This window comes from Arvicanthis niloticus, chromosome 1, assembly GCF_011762505.2.
Source record: "Arvicanthis niloticus isolate mArvNil1 chromosome 1, mArvNil1.pat.X, whole genome shotgun sequence".
NCBI classification, from domain to species: Eukaryota; Metazoa; Chordata; class Mammalia; order Rodentia; family Muridae; genus Arvicanthis; species Arvicanthis niloticus.
Genome location: NC_047658.1, coordinates 119,335,984 through 119,354,833, shown reverse-complemented (window position 1 = coordinate 119,354,833; position 18,850 = coordinate 119,335,984). Strand labels below are relative to the sequence as shown.

The following is an 18,850-nucleotide window of genomic DNA, read 5'->3' as shown; positions in this document are numbered from 1 at the left end:
CCTATAGCTTAGGAAGAAAGAAAGTCCAACAAAGACAAAGTTCCCCAAAGGTGTAACCAAGCCCAGGGTTGTTAAGTCAAAGCAGAAAAAAGGCAAGCAGGCTAGACAATCAGCAGTGCCTGGAAGGCGTAACGGAGCTCCTTTCATTGCATAGCCCAGGAATGACAAGCAGTGATTCTGACTCACACTGTCCATGTTTCAATCCCAACTCATGTTCTAATCTTGCGTGGGGAAGTCTAAAAAGAGGCAATTTGTGCCCACACACACCACACACACACACACACACACACACACACACACACACACACAATGGTTTATTTCCGAGACTTTATCCTCCAAATATACCAATAGACATAAGAAATGTGGTGCCTATAAATTCCTCTGTTCCAGCATGGCTTGTAGAGACTGAAGGATGCAAGCAACTGAACTATCTATTCTAGTTTTGTTTCTGTGGTAAAATACTCTGAGGAAAAGCAACAGGTGGAAGGAAGATGTTGGTTTGGCTTACAGTTCCAGGTTAGCAAGGAAGTTGAAACAGGAATTTGCATCACATTTACAGTCAAAGGCAGAGGGAAACAAATACATATATGCCATCTTCTCACTCTCATCTGACTTTCTTCTATCCTATATAGTTCAGGATTGCTGTCTAGGGGATAGTGGTGCCCACAATGGACTGAGTTTTCCTACATGAATCAGCGATGGAGACAATGCTCCTCAGACATTCCCACAGTCTAACCTAATCTAGACAGTTCCTCATTAATACTGTCTTCCCACGTGATTATAGGTTGTGTCAAGGTGACAGTTAAAAGTAACCAACACACTATACATCAGTTTAACATTGATCAAGAGCTACTGTATTGTCTTACAACAAACAGAATGTTGTGGAAATGGTTGTGCAATGATTGGGTCTTACTCCAAGGTATGATATTAATATACTGTTAGTATGAACTTCAGAAGACAATATATGCTTTTTATACCTGTCTTCAGGAAACACACACACACACACAGCTGTATCTGTATTAGCTTCATATGGCTGCTATAATAAAGTTCCATGAACTGATGGCCAAAGAGCTACAGAAATGCATTGTCTCTCAGTTATAAACAATAGATAACTAAGATCAAAGTCTGTCAAGGTCATACTCCCTCTGAAGTCATGAAGGAATGATCTCTTCCAGATCTTTCTCCCAGTTTCTCTGGTAGTACTTTGGCTTGCTGCAGTACCACTCCAGTTCACAGATGGCTGTTATGTTTTATGTTGGTTTTAGAGGTAGGCCTTGGATTCAGAATCCTGGGTTTTCATGACTTTTTTTTAAAGTGATGACACTGGTAATATTGGATTGTGGATTACCCTATCCTAACACAAATATGAGTCATCTTGACTCATGACATCAGCAATATATCTATAAGGTAATATTCAGAGAGACTAGAACATTAATACATGAATTTGGTAAAGAGTAAAGAAAGATAAAATTGAATCTATGAGATAAAGAAAAGATGCAGGCAAAATAATTACATACAAGGATGCTAACACAAGGCTGTGTGTAATATAAAAAAAAAAAAAAAAAAAAAAAAAAAAAAAAAAAAAAAAAAACAGAGGTCACCTTACCTGTCTAACATCAGTGTTATAACTTTTCCCAGAGACTATAGGAAACCCTTAGAGAATACTTTAAAAGGCAGCTAGTGAGTACGGAAGTGGTTAAGGTAGCAAAGTATTTGCCATGTTAATGTAAGGACCTGAATTCAGATCCCAGGTAACCATGTAAAAGCCAGGTAAAAGCATGAGCCTATAATACCTGTGGAGGCAGAGACAAGAGGATTCTTGGAGATTGCTGGTCATGTTAGTCAATTGGTGAACTCCAGGTTTAGTGAGAGTGCCTGTCTCAGAAAAAAATAAGATGGAGAATGACTGATAAAGACCTCTCTCTCTCTCTCTCTCTCTGCCTCTCTCTCTCTCTCTCTCTCTCTCTCTCTCTCTCACACACACACACACACACACACACACACACACACACACACACACACTTTAATGACCCAAGAACATGCTAAAGTGCAGAGACACCACTTGGTATGTTACCAAGATACATGTTTGAAGAAGAATAGGTTATGCCAAAATGTAAATGCTTGCTTTCTGTGGGGGAGGGAGGTTGACTATAGATAGTTTTAATTTTGTTATTATGTCTCTCACATTATCTTTTACACAGGGAGACTAGATGGGTATTAGAATATAAAAAAAGTACAAAGCAAAAGGCAAAACCAGGGCCCAGAGGCCAAGCTTTCAGCTTTTGGCTTTCCTGACAGGCCATGCAAATCCTGATTGGCCTGGTGCACATCGGCCTGGGCTGCATCATGCTCACCAACCTCTTCGGCCAATATTCAGCTGTCTCCCTCTATGGAGGTTTCCCCTTCTGGGGAGGCATCTGGGTGAGTAGCTCCAGTCTGATGCTCAGGGAAGCCTTGCTAAGCTGTTTGGGAATCTGGAGGTGCTTGCCCAATTGGCTTAGTTGGAGAAGGGGTTGAGATATAACAAAGTGCCATAGGCTGGACATCTCCCAACTGTGGGAATGAGCTATCTCCCAGTTCTGAAGGCCAGATGTCCAAGACCAGCAGGGCAGCTGATAGTCACCACTGAAATCTCTCTTACTTCACAAATAGCCATCTTCCTGTGGTGTCTTCCCTTTGTATTTGTGCCTACCTTATGTCTCAAAATCATTGTTGTTGTTTTAAATTAGCATACAAAGTAATGGGTTTATTACTGCACTTTCAGTCTTTCTTGGTCTTGTTTGCCTTCTCTCTAGCACTCCTATCCCTTGTTCCCCGGCTTCCCTCCCATTTGATCCCTTCCTTCCCTCAGTACCTTCATTGTTTTAGCTTTCTCTCTATTGCTGGAATAAAATACTCTGACAAAACAACAAAGGAATTTGTTTTAGTTTACAATTCCAGGCTACAGCCCTTTATTGCAGAGAAGTCAAGGTGGTGGGAACTTGAAATGGCTAGTCACATCAAAGCCATAGTTGAGAGCAGAGAGAAAAGAGTGTTCACTTTACCTGCTTGCTTGTGCTCAACTCAATTTCTCAACTCAGGAACCCCTGCATAAGGAATGGTACTGCCAACAGTGACTTTTTGCTCCCTATATCAATTAACTTAGTTAAGATGATCCTCCCCCAGACATGTCCACAGGCCAAACACATGTAGATAATCCCTCATTGAGACTGTCTTCCCACATGGTCCAGGTAATGTCAGGTGGACAATTCATTACGCCCCCTTCTGCATTCGTGTCTTGAGTATTCTGCCACTATCATTTGCCATCAACCTTATGATCTCTTTTCAACACACACACACACACACACACACACACACACACACACCACAATCTGCCCATGAGAGAAATCATGTGGTGCTCATATTTTAGATTTTGGGTTACTTCATTTAACATAATTTCTAATCAAGCCATGTTTATTGCTAACCTCCACTTATAAGAATGCTAACAATTGGGCGTAATAGAACTCACCTTTAGTTTCAGCACTCTGGAGGCAGAAGCAGGAGGACCTCTATGAGTTCAAGGCCAGTCTGTTCTGTATAGTGGTCTCCAGGCTAGCCAGGCCTACATAATAAAACCCTGTCTACAGTCACATCCTGAGGTTCTGGGGTTCGGTCTTTGAAAATGTGAAACTGGTGATCACACATCAAGCTATGGCCCTACAAGGCTGAAGCCACCAAAGAGCAAGCTATTTCTTCTAGAACATCAACCCAGAAACATTTCACTCACAAAGAAAACTATACCAGCCAGGCAGTGGTGGCTCGAGTTTAATCCCAGCCCACTGGAGGCAGAGGCAGGCAGATCTCTGTGAGTTTGAGGCCAGCCTAGTCTCCAGAGCCAGTTCCAGGACAATTATGGCAACAAAGAGAAAACCCTAACTTAAAAAAAAAAAACTGAAAGAAAGAAAGAAAGAAAGAAAGAAAGAAAGAAAGAAAGAAAGAAAGAAAGAAAGAAAGAAGAGAGGGAAAGGAGGGAGGGAGAGAGAGAGAGAGAGAACAATACTGAAGCTAAGGTTTCAGGCATTATACAACAGAAACATGAAAGACTGAGCTCCAAAAACATTTTTTCATCAATAGTCAATAGAGCCTGTGGCCCAACAGTGAAAATGTTTAACTCACTATCCATAGATAGACTCAAAGGCCATTTTGGTGAAATATCTAGCATGGTAGTTATGCATTATTTTTCTGAAAAGGTCCATGGCTTTCATTAGATTTTCAAGGTGATCTGTGACTCCACAAAAATCCTAGTTCTTCCTCCATCCTGGTTTATTGCCTTTGGACTCTCTTATCTTTTTCCTGGTACCTACACACACACACACATACACACACACACACACACACACACACACACACACACACACACATCCTGCTCTTCCCCTCTCCAACTTACTTTTTTTTATGTTTTTCCCTCACCTCCCTGTGACTCAAACACAAGGTTTCCCATAAGTATCCAAACTCCAGGATGACCTAAGAAGTCAAACAATGCCAGCCTTTCCCATATAATAATAATAATAAAGTGAACTGACACTCTGTGATTCCACAGCCTCACCAGCCTACAGAACCATAAGAATGTATCCTTCAAAGAATTTGTTCTGACCCATGACTCATCCTCCCAGGCGGCAATTTCCTCAGACTCTGAACTGACCCAGACTTGGAGCTCAACCCCCTCCCATCCCCCTAAGTCTCTACAGATTAGACCTATGTTGAAACATCTCATAATGTCACTCCTACTCACTAATTTACTGTGTCACAATAGATTCCCCTAAGTGTTTGCTAGAACCAAGGAAGTGCCCACGTGTCCTGGGGGCTTTCAGCTCACAACCTTCTTCCCTTTGTCTTCCAGTGTTTTATTGTTGTTGTTGTTGTTGTTTGCTATTGTTCTTTGTCACTTCTTAACTCCATCTCTATCTTTCCGTTTCCTATCAATTACTAATGCCCTCCTCCGTAACAAAGGAGCATCTTCTTTGGCACCTCCAGGGGACTAACAAAAAATAAAATAAAACATGAAAATTCAACCTTTTTCCCTCTCTTCCTTCCTAACACATCGCTATAAGGGAAAAATCTGTGAAATTGAGACTTGTTTCTCCACTGACAGAAAAAAAAAAAACAAAACCCTAGGACATTTTCCTAGGAAGGGAAACAACTGAAATAAGTTCCCATTATAGATAACTATGCATCTGCCCCAAGTGGGAGGACAGAATAAAGGCTAAGTAAGACATTGAGTCAGAAGCCAGGCTACCTGGGTTTGATCTCAAGCTTTGCTACTTGCTTGGTTATCTTGAGTGAATTATTTAAAATCCATAAGCCTCATCCTGCCCCTATTTTTAAATTTACTTTATTCATTTTTAAAATTTTACATATATTACGATCACATTTACCCCCATTATCCTCTTTTATTCCTCTTCCCACCACGCCTGACTCCCCTTTCCCCCCAGTAGTTCGTCTCCTACTTTCATGGTGATTTTTCTTTTGCCCCATTGAATTTAATTATGGCTTCTTGTAGGAGCATGGGTGAGGAGGTACTTGCTGGAGCATGGCACCTTACTAGGGGCTACGTGGCTGAAGAAAATGACATACACACAGATTTTGTCTGTCTTTATAAAGGAAATAACAGTAATACTAGGTGGACTATTACTCAAGGTTTAAGAAAAATACTACTTGTGGAAGGAGGAACGATTACTACTGGGGATGGGATGATGAAAATGTTCTCAACTTGGACTGTACAACTCTGTAAATATACTTAAAATACTAGAATTATGTGCTTTAAATCAGTGAACGATAAGCAAGTGAATACATTTTCCCCGCAACAAAGCTATTTCCTAAAGCACCTCAAGTAGAACCCTGCATCTTAGCTGATGCTTTCTCAGACCACACACACTGGGCAAACAAGATCAAGGGATCCCCCAACCACATTGCCTACAGAGCACCAGTACTGGCAAAAAAAAAAAAAAAAAAAAAAAAAAAAAAACCTCTGCCCTTGTATGATGCTCAGCATCAGAAACCCGTGTTCATTATCTAGGTGATTGAACAGAACCCATTCTGTCATGCAACAGTCAAGAACCAATGCTGAGCAGTGAAATCAACACTCTTTCCCTCTCCCCTCCAGAGCCCTACACCTCATGAATCCTGAGATAAAGCCTGGAAAGCAACAGATGGTGAACATCTGTAAGCAAACAGCAGGAGATGGGCTAACGTCAATTCACTACTGTGAACAAGACAGTCAGTGTGAGGCATACATTTAACAATGATGCCTAAAACTATATAAATGTTCACTTTTCTCATATTAGGAAATAAAGACTTAGACACTCACCAAAGATCACTTAAGTTTCAAACCAAACTTTAAAACCTGTTCTGGTGAATTCTAAAATCCTGATTCTCCCATTCTTGCTCTGTCCCTTAGAAAATTAGCACACACATTCTCTACCATTGTGGATCTGGGGTCTCCATAAGTCACTATGTGTGTGAGAGAATAGATGCCCTCTCAGAACCAGATTCCTAAGGAAGGGTACCCTGATGCCTAACTCTTGGTAAATTCCCAATCTTGTGTACAAGTTTATCATTTCAGGATCTCTCTCAGTGGCGGCAGAAACTCAGACCAATTCACCTTGCCTGGTAAGTCACATTCTGAGGCCGTCTGTCTCAGCTGGAGACCTATACTGTCACAGTGGAGAAAAGGACTGACAAACAATTCTCCTCTTACTCTTGCACCGCTAACACCTAAGGCACTCTCATGCATGCTAACTCTTGCACACAGCCCGTGGGCGCGCACACACACACACACACACACACACACACACACACACCCCTTATATAGGGAAGAGACAAGGTGTCAGAATGGGAAGAAAGACAGAGAGGACTGACTAACTTGCATAAGAGGCCCTCACAGGAGCAGAAACAAAGCTCCGAAGAGCCTAGGACACACTACACCGAACAAGGAACTGAGTATGTCCATAGCTTGTAGGACAATCAGGCTTCCAGCCATTCCTGCAGGGGCCAGTAACACCCCCAGTACCTGCTTCTCTAAGAAATCCAGAATCTGAACTCTGAAGACCAACAAGGACAGAGTTTTTTTTGCGCTTCCCTAGAAATGGACACTGCTTTCTTGATGAGCAGGTTGCCCAGGATAACTGCCTCTTAGTGATCAACTTTCCTACAATTAGATGAGCTCTATTAGAAAATTCCAAGAAAGGGAAGTTTAACATATCTCGACATACCTCTCTGTACATGAAGCACAAAGTGTTTCATACCACTGTGCTATGACTTTCATACATGGTTACAATGGTAAAGACTACGTGCGGTCTACTTTAACACAGTACAAATGGGGAGAGGATGCTTGCTGAACCTGCAGGTATCGGTTCTACTCATCTCCCCTCCCACCCTGACCCTATATGTCTTCTCCAGCTGAATGCCAGTGTGGGCTTGAACATCTTCAGCGCCATCTGTTCTGCAGTGGGCATCATGCTCTTCATCACAGATTTGAGTATCTTAGGAGGTTATTTCTACCCTTCCCAGGAGAGCTTGAATGTGGTGAGTGTCCTTAAACAAAGGTCTCTGCCTTTATTTAACTATGTTCAGACCATGCCAGAAAGGACCTGGCAACCAAGCCTTCCCAGTGAACACTAGAAGAAAAGGAAGTTCTCTTGGGGCCAGGACACAGTTTAAAGTTCTCAACTGTATCCTTTCCTTAGCTTTTACTGCCTTTGTAAGATAGTTAGGTACCTTGTAGCCCTGGGGAAAATGATGATGATGCAGAAATACCAGCTGCCAATTCATGAGCAGCCATCCACCAACTCAGCTTTCCTGCCAGCTGTGTGGACCGGGGTTCAAAAGCCACTTCTTCCCTCCTTAAAAACTCTCTTGTTTATATTTTTAGGTTACTATACAAAGCTTCATCATGACTCATACCTGTCATCCTCTGTCCTCAGTTGTTCCTTTTCCACCTCCTGTCCACCCTTCACCTCCCATTGCTTCCCTTTCTTCCCCCCAAATTACTCCCAGCTTCTACTTGCTTTCTAATTTTTTTTATTTTTAGCAATTTATTTATTTTATTCTGTGTATATAAGTGTTTTGTACACATGTACATTTGTGTATACTACATGTATGCCTGGTTCCCATGAAGGTCAGAAGAGATCCTTGGGTGCCCTGGAACTGGAGTTACAGATAGTTATAAGCCACTACGTGGGTGCTGGGAACTGAACCTAGGCCTTCAGCAAAAGCAGCCAGTAATATCAACCACAAAAGCATCTCTCCAAAGCATCTCTGTCTCTGCCCCCCACCTCCGTTATGACATTTTCCTCCCTTCTCAAGATTCCCCTTCCAGCACTGTGACCTACAAAAATTCTCACACACACACACACACACACACACACACACACACACACACACACATACACACTAAAATCTAGGTTCCACGTATGAGAGAAAGCATGCACCATTTATCTTCCTGAATCCTGCATATTTCTCTTAACATAATGGTTTCCAGTTGCCTCCATTTTCTTGCAAATGTCAGGATGTACACAAGTTCAGGCTCTGCAACAGCCCCTCACAGGGGCAGGCTAAGATTGTCAGACCCTAACAAACTTTTTCTGCAGAGCCAAATAGGCTTTTAGGCTTCTCTGGATATACAATTCCTGCCCCCACCCCATCTCTCTCTCTCTCTCTCTCTCTCTCTCTCTCTCTCTCTCTCTCTCTCTCTCTCACACACACACACACACACACACACACACACACAGCAGGTCTTTAGCATCCACAGAAAACAGAAACTGGATGAGCATGACTAGACAATGGCCGGATCAAGTCCAACAACTGTCACCTGCTCACCTGATCTAGCAACCAGCACCATGGAATAGAAGATGGCGTGCATACAGGATTTCAAATTCTCCTCTTGTACATTGGAAAAATTCAGCTAATTTTTTATTTTAATTTTTAATTAGCATACACTATTAAAAGAAGAAGTGATGACTGAGAAAGGGAGAGAGGTCCAGTTCTGTAGAGACAGGCTCTGCAGCAGGTTCTTGGTTCACTCCAGCCACTGTGGTGGAAATCAGCTCCAGGTCTCAGGGGATAAAGGAGTCTAGGAAGAGTGATTACTTCACAGACAGACAGACAGAAAGACAGCATGGTAGACTTTGAGGATAGTTCAGGCTTACATAACAGAATAGACGGCAGGTCTTATAGGTTTTGGAGGAAAGGAGGAGGCTGTAAGCCACCACATAGGCCTGTGACAAAAGGAGGGAAAAGGGTTGTACATTGCCAGCAAGGGAGAAAGGATTCTTGCTAATGTGGAATTTAGAAGATGTGAGAGAGATGAGGCGCAGAGCCACATTTAGTTTAGGTATAGTAAGGGTCAGGAATATTTTCATTTTGAGCAGTAGACTCTTTGATATCCAGGTGTGTTTTACACTAAACAACACACATCAGTTTGGGCTTCAACACTAATCTTGTACTCATCAGCTACAGTGAAACTGAGCTAAACAGCTTTGCACATGTTCTCTCAACCTGCCTGTGGACCACAGCCTCACCCACCAGACAGAGCTCTCCTCCCCTCCTTCACCTGCCCCCAGCCCCTGTCAGCCTGACCTCCTCAAAACTCTCTTCATCATGGTATCCAGCCTGATCCCTTTGATATGCATGGTCATGTGTATTCGATACACAACCTATTTTACTAAGAAATTACCCCTGAAGAAACCATTTTCAATACTTTGAACCTCCTTCCCAAAAGTGTATTGCAATGAATGATAAAATAACCATTTTCCACCCACACTTTAGTCTCACAAAAACCTGTGAGACATTTGCCCCATAAGGTTCAGGGAGGGAGATGTTGCCAAGGCCACACAGGTCCATTACAGAGTCTCATCAAACTCCTGGCCGAGCAGTGATGCCATCCAGATTTCTTCTGATTCCAGAGAACAGGCATGGCTATTTCTGGTGTACTGCTCATCTTCTGCCTGGTGGAGCTCAGCATTGCAGGTGTGTCCTCCCACTTTGGCTGCCAAGTGACCTGCTGTAACTACAACAATGTGAGTCCTGGGATCTTTGTGGGTAGAAATACACCCAAGTTGATGGGAAATTAACAGGGTCTCTCTGTGGATTTCATTTCAGCTAAAAAGGAGGAAGTGGAAAAATATCTATGGGTCTCAGTGTTTGTCTTTAATAACCCTTTATTACTGGGGTACCTTAGTCTACTTTCTGTTGTTATCACTAGGTTGGGCAACATATAAAATAAAAAGATTTACTTGCCTCTCAGCTCCAGTGGCTGGAGTATCTAAACATCATTGCCCTGGGGGACTTCTGAGTAGTGGCTTCTCTGAGGTATAATATATAAGAGGAAAAAAAAAAAAAAAAAAGAGGGTTCTAGTTTAGAAAGATTCAAGAACGTGAGGTGGCCTTGCTTTGTTACAACATCCTCCTGTGAAAACTAACCCTCTCCCTGAGTCAAGTGTAAATCCATTCATGAAAGTGGTGCACACAGCCTGATGGCCATCCACTAGACTTCACTTCCTACAGGTTCCATCACCTCAGCAGCACCATGCTGAAGTGTAGGCTTCCAGCAGCCAACCTCTAGAGTACTACTCTATCCTTAGTGTAGTGTGTACCTGCTGTCTGCTTTTGTTTTTCAGGCAGGTGTGGTCATTCCAAATGTCTGTGCAACAAACCCAGTAGTCTTCCCAGAATCACAGAACCCAATACCAAGTTATTCTGATGCAGTTCAAGACTCCAGATAAATGAAACTGAAGATTCTAGAAGAATCCTTCACTGAGACTGAGTAACAGCCTCTCCTACCTAGACTCCTATAAGCCAGGTTCTTCCTTTCCTGACAAACATGGGGAAATGTCTTTCTTATGGCCTAAATTGTGGACTCTTGCTTCAACTCACCCTGGAAAATCTTTATTAAAACAAGATGGGAGATTGAAGTGGATTTAAACAAAGATGCCCTACCAGGACACACACATCTGTATGGTGTTAGGCATCTCTACACCAGCTTTGGTGTGTAGACATTCATGTAATCCCTGCCTATGGGAGTTTTGGGGATAGAGAAATAGCTATTTTGTCATCCAAACGTTCCTGTTAGTCATTCAGTCACTGAATAAATACATATTGAGCATCAGAAATGCCCAAGGCCCTATTTATGGCAGATATGAACATGACATAGTTCTTGACCTTATGGATTAGTGAAGTGCTGGCCTCAGGAGGAGGGGGAGAAGGGAAACCTTGTTTTTTGCTAATCCAGGGTAGAATGCAGAGGAAGAAAACACAAAAGAAACACAAAGGTGGATATGATTGATTCTGTCAGTAATGCAACAAGAAATGATAAAGGCAAAGCCTGAGGCTAGCTGAGGAGGCAGCATTTGAGTAGGCTATAAAAGGGCAGTGGGGAGTTCTGGCTTTAATGAGGAAACACAGAATTTGGGAGACCCTAGAGAGGGTCAACCTCTAAAATTGCTGGTACCTTTGTTCAATGATACCATTGAATTTGATAAGCTGAGTTTTAATATATGACTTTTAGGGATATATAAATATTCTGCCTATAAGATAGACTTTGTAAAGTCTGTTGACATGATTTCAGATGTCATGTATAAGAAAGCAACATGTAAGTTAGGGGTTCAGTTTTCAACAAGAAGGGATGGATCAGCAATATTGAAAGATCAGTAGTGGAGCTGTTTTCCCAATAGCATCCCTTCCCCATCTCCATATCCTCTGTACTACAACTCCAGCAGAAGCCTATTGCTCTACTGGAGACCACGCTGGTACTTGGAATCCCAAGTAGGACCACACCCATAGCCCACAACACTCCTTAGAGCCCACCCAGTTTTCCTAATAATATTCCCTCCCCTGCTCTCCATCTAGTCTATAACCTCAGAAGAAATCCAATGCTCTGTGGAAGACCATGCCAGTACCCAGAACCCCATAATCCATATGGGTACCTGGAACCCCAGAGGCCATACTGGTACCCAGAACTTCAGAGACCACACCAGTATACAGAATCCCAGAAAACCTCTGGTCTATCAGTCTCTGTGCCAGTACCTGGAACACCATAGGTCACACTACTTCTCAAAACCCCAGAACCCCAATGCAATGCTGGCACCCAAAATCCCAGAGATCATGCAAGCTATCAAAACCCCAGTGGAGACACCCTACTGGACCTGAAGACTTGCCAGTCACCAGAACCACTGGTGTTTCAGGCAAGACCATAAAGGAAACAAAAACCAAGAGAAAAAAACATCCATCTAATAAAGATAAACTAAGAAATTGGCACCTAAACCTATAATTACCCTAACCCAGATCCCTAGAGGACAGCATAAGAACATAACAGCCAAGACAATGTATGGGACCACTAGAACCCAGCTATCTTACTACAGCAAGCCCTGGATAGCTGAAGCACAAGAATAACCTAAAACCAACTTTATGGAGATGATAGAAGTCTTTAAAGAGGAAATGAATAAATCCCTTAAAGAAATCCAGGAAAATACTAGCAAACAATGGGAGGAAAGAAATAAAACCCTTAAAATAAAGCCAAGGAAGCCAAGAAAATAAACAAACAGGTGAAGGAAATTAATAAAACTGTTCAAGATCTGAAAAAGGAAATAAAAAGCAATACAGAAAACACGAACTGAGAAACCTGGAGATGGAAAATCTAGATAAGCAAACAGGAACTACAGATGCAGCAGCATTAACAGAATACAAGAGATGAAAGAGAGAATCTCAAGCATGAAAGATATGATAGGAGAAATTGATACATCTGTCAAAGAAAATGTTAAATCTAAAAGATTCCTGGCCAAAAACATCCAGGAAACATGGGGAAAAAAAAAAAAAAAAAAAACCTAAGAATAACGGGAGAAGAAGAAAAAGGAGATGGAAGAAGAGAAGGAGGAGGAGAAGGAAAAGGAGGATGGGGAAGAAGAGGAGAAGGAGAAAGGAGATGGGGGAGAAGGAGGAGAAAGAGAAAGATTCCCAGCTCAAAGACCAAAAAAATATTTTTTCAAAATCATAGAAGAAAATTTACCTAACCTTAAGAAAATGAAGGCATAGCATACCCAGACTTATGGGACACAGTGATAGCACTGCTAAGAGGAAAGTTCATAGCACAAAGTGCCTTCATAAAGAAATTAGAAAGATCTTGTACTACTAAGGTAACATCACACCTGAAATCCCAAGAACAAAAAAGAAGTAAACACATCCAAGAAGAGTAGATGGCAGAAAATAATCAAACTCAGGACTGAAATCAGTAGAATAGAAACAAAGAGAACCATGCAAAGAATCAATGAAACAAAAGGCTAGTTCTTTGAGAATATCAACAAAATAGAGAAATCTTTATCCAAACAAACTAAAAGGCAGAGAAAGAATAGTTAAATTAACAAAATCAGGAATGAAAACGGGGACATAACAACAGAATCCAAGGGAATCCAAAGAATCGTTGGGTCGTACTTCAAAGATCTGTACTCCACAAAACTGGAAAATCTAAAAGAAATGTGCAATTTTGTCAATAGATACCACTTGCCAAACAAATCATGATTAGACAAACAATTACAATAGATCTATAACCCCTAAGGAGATAAGAATCAGTCATTAAAATTCTCCCAGCCCAAAAGAAAAAAAAAAAAAAAAAAAAAAAAAAAAAGGGACAAATGGTTGTAGTGCAGAATTCTATCAGTTTCAAAAAAGAGATAACACCATTACTCCTCAAATTATTCTACATCCTAGAAACATAAGAAACATTACCAAATTCATTTTATGTGGCCACAGTCGCCAAACTATACCAAGACTCAACAAAGAAAAAATATTACAGACCAATTTCCTTCAACTCTAATGAAAAACATTCAATAAAATATTTTCAAATCAAAGCCAAGAACACATCAAAAACAAACATCATGATCACATAGGCTTCATCCCAGAGATGTAGGGGTGGTTCAGCATATAAAAATCTGTCAGTGTAATCCATAGAGACAAACTGAAAAGGGAAAAAAATCACATGGTCATCTCATTAGATTCTGAAAAATCTAATTTTGACAAAATCCTGGCCAGAGCTGCCCCCTGAAGTGTTAATGTCAATGGGTCATGCTGCTGTGAGATCATATTGATATGAACAGCCTGTGCTACCCCCCTCCACCGCTCCAAGGCCATAGTAATGTCTATAGTTGGGCTGCCTCCAAGGGCCTTTTCTGAGTATGAGCCAGCTATAGCCTGGGGCAGTGTTTGTAGTCTGTGTTGTTACCAGAAACCATGTAGAAGCTCATGATCTGCACTCTCACTGACTGTAAAGTGCATGGAAGCTACTTTTGCAGTGATATCAATAATCACAAATGCATAGCTCAGAAAGAGGGGCATGGAAGGCTTCTGTAACAACCAATACCCTACCTACAACCCAACTCCAATACCCCCCAAAAAAGGAGCCAAAACAGGAAGCCACTGAAGAGAACCCTTAAAAAGTATACTATGGTGTGCTTACAGACAGGAGCTGTCCTCTGAGAGGCCCAACAAGCAGCTGATTAAAACAGACACAGATACTTACACCCAACCAGTAGACTGAAATCAGGAACCCTGTGGTTGAACTAGTAAAAGGCTGCAGAAGCTGAGGAGGAGGGCAACCCCATAGGAAGACCAGCAGTCTCAACTAACCTGAACCCCTGAGATTCCTCAGAAACTGAGCCACCAACCAGGCAGCATACACATATATAGCAGAGGACTGCCTGGTCTGGCCTCAATGGGAGAAGTCTCAAAGACTCACCTAACTCTAGAGAGACTTGAAGCCCCAGGGATTGGGTAGGCCTGTTGGGGAGAGGAAGGCAACCTCTTGGAGACAGAGGGAGGAGGAATGAGATGAGGAACTGAGAGGGAAGACTGGGAGATGGGCAACAACTGGAAAGTAAGAAAATAAAATAGAAGTAATTTTTTGATAAGGATGTTGAAGTTAGCTCTCCACAATTGATGGCTTTTGCCACGGGTGCACGAGGGCAAAGATTCGGTTCTATTTAAAGACTAGTCCACTGAGAGTTTGACCATGCTCCATTGAGTATACAGATAACACAAAGTGGACCTTGTTTTGTCATTGCTATGTTTTTCTTCGGGGGCAGGGGTCATAAGGTGGGACTAGACATGCAAGAAATTGATGTGATTGGGGTGCATGATGTGAAATTCCCAATCAATAAAAATATTATGTAAAAAGAGGAAAAAGAGAAAATAATAATAAATATTTAGAGTTATTCTAACCAAGCAAGTGAAAGACCTTTTTAAAAAAAACAGTTTTTTACTTAGAACGAGAACAAAAATGCTCAAGGGAGCAAATACGGAAACAAAACATGGGACAGAAACTGAAGGAGGGGCTATCAGGAGACCACTCCACCTCGGTATTCATCCCATGTACAGCCACCTAAGCTAAACACTGTTGTGGATGGCTGGAAGTGCATAATCTGAGGAACATGATATAGCTGTCTCCTTAGAGGTCTGCCAAAGACTAACACACTCAGAGGACGATGCTCACAGTTAACCACTGATATGATCAGGGGTTTCCCAATAGAGAACTTAGAGAGAGGACTGAAGGAGCAGAAAGGGTTCGAGACCCCAGGAGGAAAGCAACAATACCAAAAACCAGAGCCCCCCAGGGTCTAAACCACCAGCCAGGGAACACATAGGGAGGGACCCAAGACTCCAGAGGTATATGTAGGGGAGGATGGCCTTGTCGGGCATAGGTGGAAGAGGAGTTTCTTGGTCCCATTAAAAAATAAACACAGAGTGGGGGGGGGGAACAATCACTAGTTTGAATAATTCTGCTCCTCTAAAGGAAAGAAAGGAGAAGTGAAAGAACAGGATACTCTTTGTCCATTCTTTTCTCATTATAAAATAATAGAGTATTAAGATTAGAAACTCAGTATGCCTTAGAGATCATCTTCACAATATTTTTCAATAATGCGAGTATGAATTATGCTAAAAGAATGCATCCATTCACTGCTTTATTGATACAATCATGAAGTTCTTATGAAGGATAAATTGAACACATGATTTTATGTTTTCTTTCTTCTTATACTTGGATTTGTTACTTTCTCTGTTATAGTCTTTTAAAATTTTACTATCTAAACCAGAATGACATGGAACTCACCATGTACCACAGGCTGGCATTGAATTCATGACCTCCTTGACTCTGTCTCAAAAGGAACAGGATTATGAAAGCCCACTGCCATTTCTGGCCATCTGCAAGTATTTTATAGTTTTCATTTTACTGTTTTAATTTTGGTCAATAAATTCCTTTCCTTAAAAAAAAAAAAAACAAAAAACAAAAAAAACAAAAAACAAAAACAAAAAAAAAAAAAAAACAGTTTTTTCCCAAGATTTATTTATTTTATGTGAGTACACTGTCACTGTCTTCAGATACAACAGAAGAAGGCATCAGATCCCATTACAGATGGTTGTAAGCCATCATGTGGTTGCTGAAATTTGAACTCAGGACCTCTGGAAGAGCAGTCAGTGTTCTTAACTGCTGAGCCATCTCTGCAGTCTGTGAAAGACCTTTATTACAAGAACTTTAAGTCTATAAAGAAAGAAACTGAAGAAGATATCAATATCAAAAGATGGAAAGATTCCCCATGCTCATGGATTGGTATGATTACCATAGTAAAAATGGCCATCTTACAAAAAGCAATCTACAGATTTAATGCAATCCCTGTTGGGGTATGTTGTATGAAGGTATGTCTCTGCATATTCAGTTGTTAATTCTATACCAGCAGAGAGCTAAATACTGGCAGGACATTGATATTGTTAGTTCTATGGCCTACCACCAGTCTGATATTTTGTAAATATTCACTCTTCCCCATCTTCCTAAGGCAATCTAGAATTGTATCTGATTGGCTATTGTAAATATTTGATGGCCAATAGCTGGGCAAGAAGTGGAAGGCAGAACTTCCAGGCAAAGAAAGGAACACTGGGAGAAGAATGAGGCTCAGACATAAACAGAGGGACCAGAGAAGAACAAAGAGGTAGAGTTGGCCACATGGTAGAACACAGTACCAGGATTAGTCAGGTTAGAGTACTCAAGAGATTGCCCAGCAAAAGGCCTAAGTATAAAAGTATTAAAACACCTCTGTGTCATTATTTATATTGCAGGCAGGTCTAAGAAAATCCTGTTGTAAATCCTCATCAGAATTCCAACACAATTCTTTATAGACCTTGAGAGAATGATATTCAACTTCATATGGAAAAACAAAAAAAATTACAAATTGTACAATCTTGTGCAATAAAAGAATTTCCAGAGGAATCACCATCCCTGATCTCAAGCTGTACTACAGAGCTGGAATGATAATAACAGCATTGTGTTGGCATAAAAACAAACAAGTTGATCAATGGAATCAAACTGAAGACCCAGAAGCAAATCCACACACCTATGAACACCTGATTTTTCTCAGAAATAGACAATGGGATAAAGAAAGCATCTTCAACAAATGGTGCTGGTCTAACTGGATGTCTGCATGTAGAAGAATGCAAATCAAACCAAATCTATCATCCTGAACAAAACTCAAGTTCAAGTGGATTAAAGACATCAACATAAAATCAGTACACTGATAGAAGAGAAAATTGAGAATGCCCTTGAATTCATTGGCACAAGGACAACTTTCTGAACAGAACACCAATATTGCAGGCCTAAGATCAACAGTTAATAAACAAAATCTCATGAAACTGAAAAGCTTCTGTAAGGCAAAGGACACTGTTAATAGACAAAATGGCAACCTACAAAATGGAAAAATATTTTCACAAACACCACATCTGAGAGAGGGCTAATATCAAAAATATATAAAGAACTCAAGAAAATGGGCATCAACAAACTAAATAATTCAATTTAAAATTGAAGTGCATATCTAAACAGAGAATTCTCAACAGAGGAATCTCAAATGGCCAAGAAGCACTTAAAGAAATGTTCAATATCTTTACCCATCAGAGAAATGCAAATCAAAACATCTCTTAAATTCAATCTTACACCTGTCATAATATCCAAGATTCAAAACACAAGTGACAGCTTATACTGTGAAGGATGTGGAACAAGGGGAACACTCCTCCATTGACAATGGGAATACAAATTTATACAGCCACTATGGAAGTTAGTATGGCAGTTCCTCAGAAAATTGAGAATCAGTCTACCTCAAAATCCCGTTATACCACTCATGGGCATTTACCAAAGAACACTCCATGCTACCATGAATACACTTGCTCAACTATGTTCATAGCAGCTTTATTCATAGCCAGAAACTTGAAACAACCTAAATGTCCCTCAACTGAAGAATGGATAACAAAAATGTGGTGCATTTACAAAACAAAATATTACTCCTGTTAAAAAAATAATAATAATAACATTATAGAATGTTTGGACAAATAGATCCAACTAGAAAAAAAAATCATCCTGCGTGAGGTAACCCAGACCAGAAGGACCCAGTATGTACTCACTTATAAGTGAATAATAGCCATAAAGTAAAAGATAATCATGCTGCAATACACAGACCCAGAGAGGCTAAATAACAAAGGAAGGCCCAAAGGGGCGGTGCATGAATATCTCTGGGAAGGGAAATAGAATAGATATTATGGATAAGACTTAGGGTGGATGGGGATGGGAACAGGAATGATGGAGTAGGGTAGGAGGAAGGAAGCAAATGCTGGGAGAAATGCCAGGAATTGGGAGGTGGGGAGGTATTTTGAGAATGAGTTAGAAACCTAGTGCAATGGAAACTCAGAAATCTACAAAGAGTACCCTAGTTAAGACTCCTAGTAAAGGGGGATAGGGAGCCTGAACCAGCCATTCCCTATAGCCAGGCAAGACTTCCAGTGGAGGAATTGG

General features: G+C 41.0%; 1 protein-coding gene across 4 annotated transcripts in view; it reads left to right on the top strand.

Moving 5' to 3' along the window:
- Ms4a8 (membrane spanning 4-domains A8) overlaps nucleotides 1-18,850 on the top strand; it is a 29,484-nt gene that overhangs the window by 2,570 nt on the left and 8,064 nt on the right. For 2 of the 4 annotated variants that reach the window (XM_034515409.2, XM_076917393.1), the window contains 5 exons: nucleotides 2,299-2,421; nucleotides 6,589-6,648; nucleotides 7,438-7,563; nucleotides 9,942-10,055; nucleotides 10,656-11,169. In XM_034515409.2, the coding sequence (XP_034371300.1) occupies nucleotides 2,299-2,421; nucleotides 6,589-6,648; nucleotides 7,438-7,563; nucleotides 9,942-10,055; nucleotides 10,656-10,760 (528 nt within the window). In that variant the 3' untranslated portion in view covers nucleotides 10,761-11,169. Of the gene's footprint in view, nucleotides 1-2,298; nucleotides 2,422-6,588; nucleotides 6,649-7,437; nucleotides 7,564-9,941; nucleotides 10,056-10,655; nucleotides 11,170-18,850 lie in introns of those variants that run through there. The other 2 variants (XM_076917383.1, XM_076917385.1) reach the window with 1 other exon arrangement.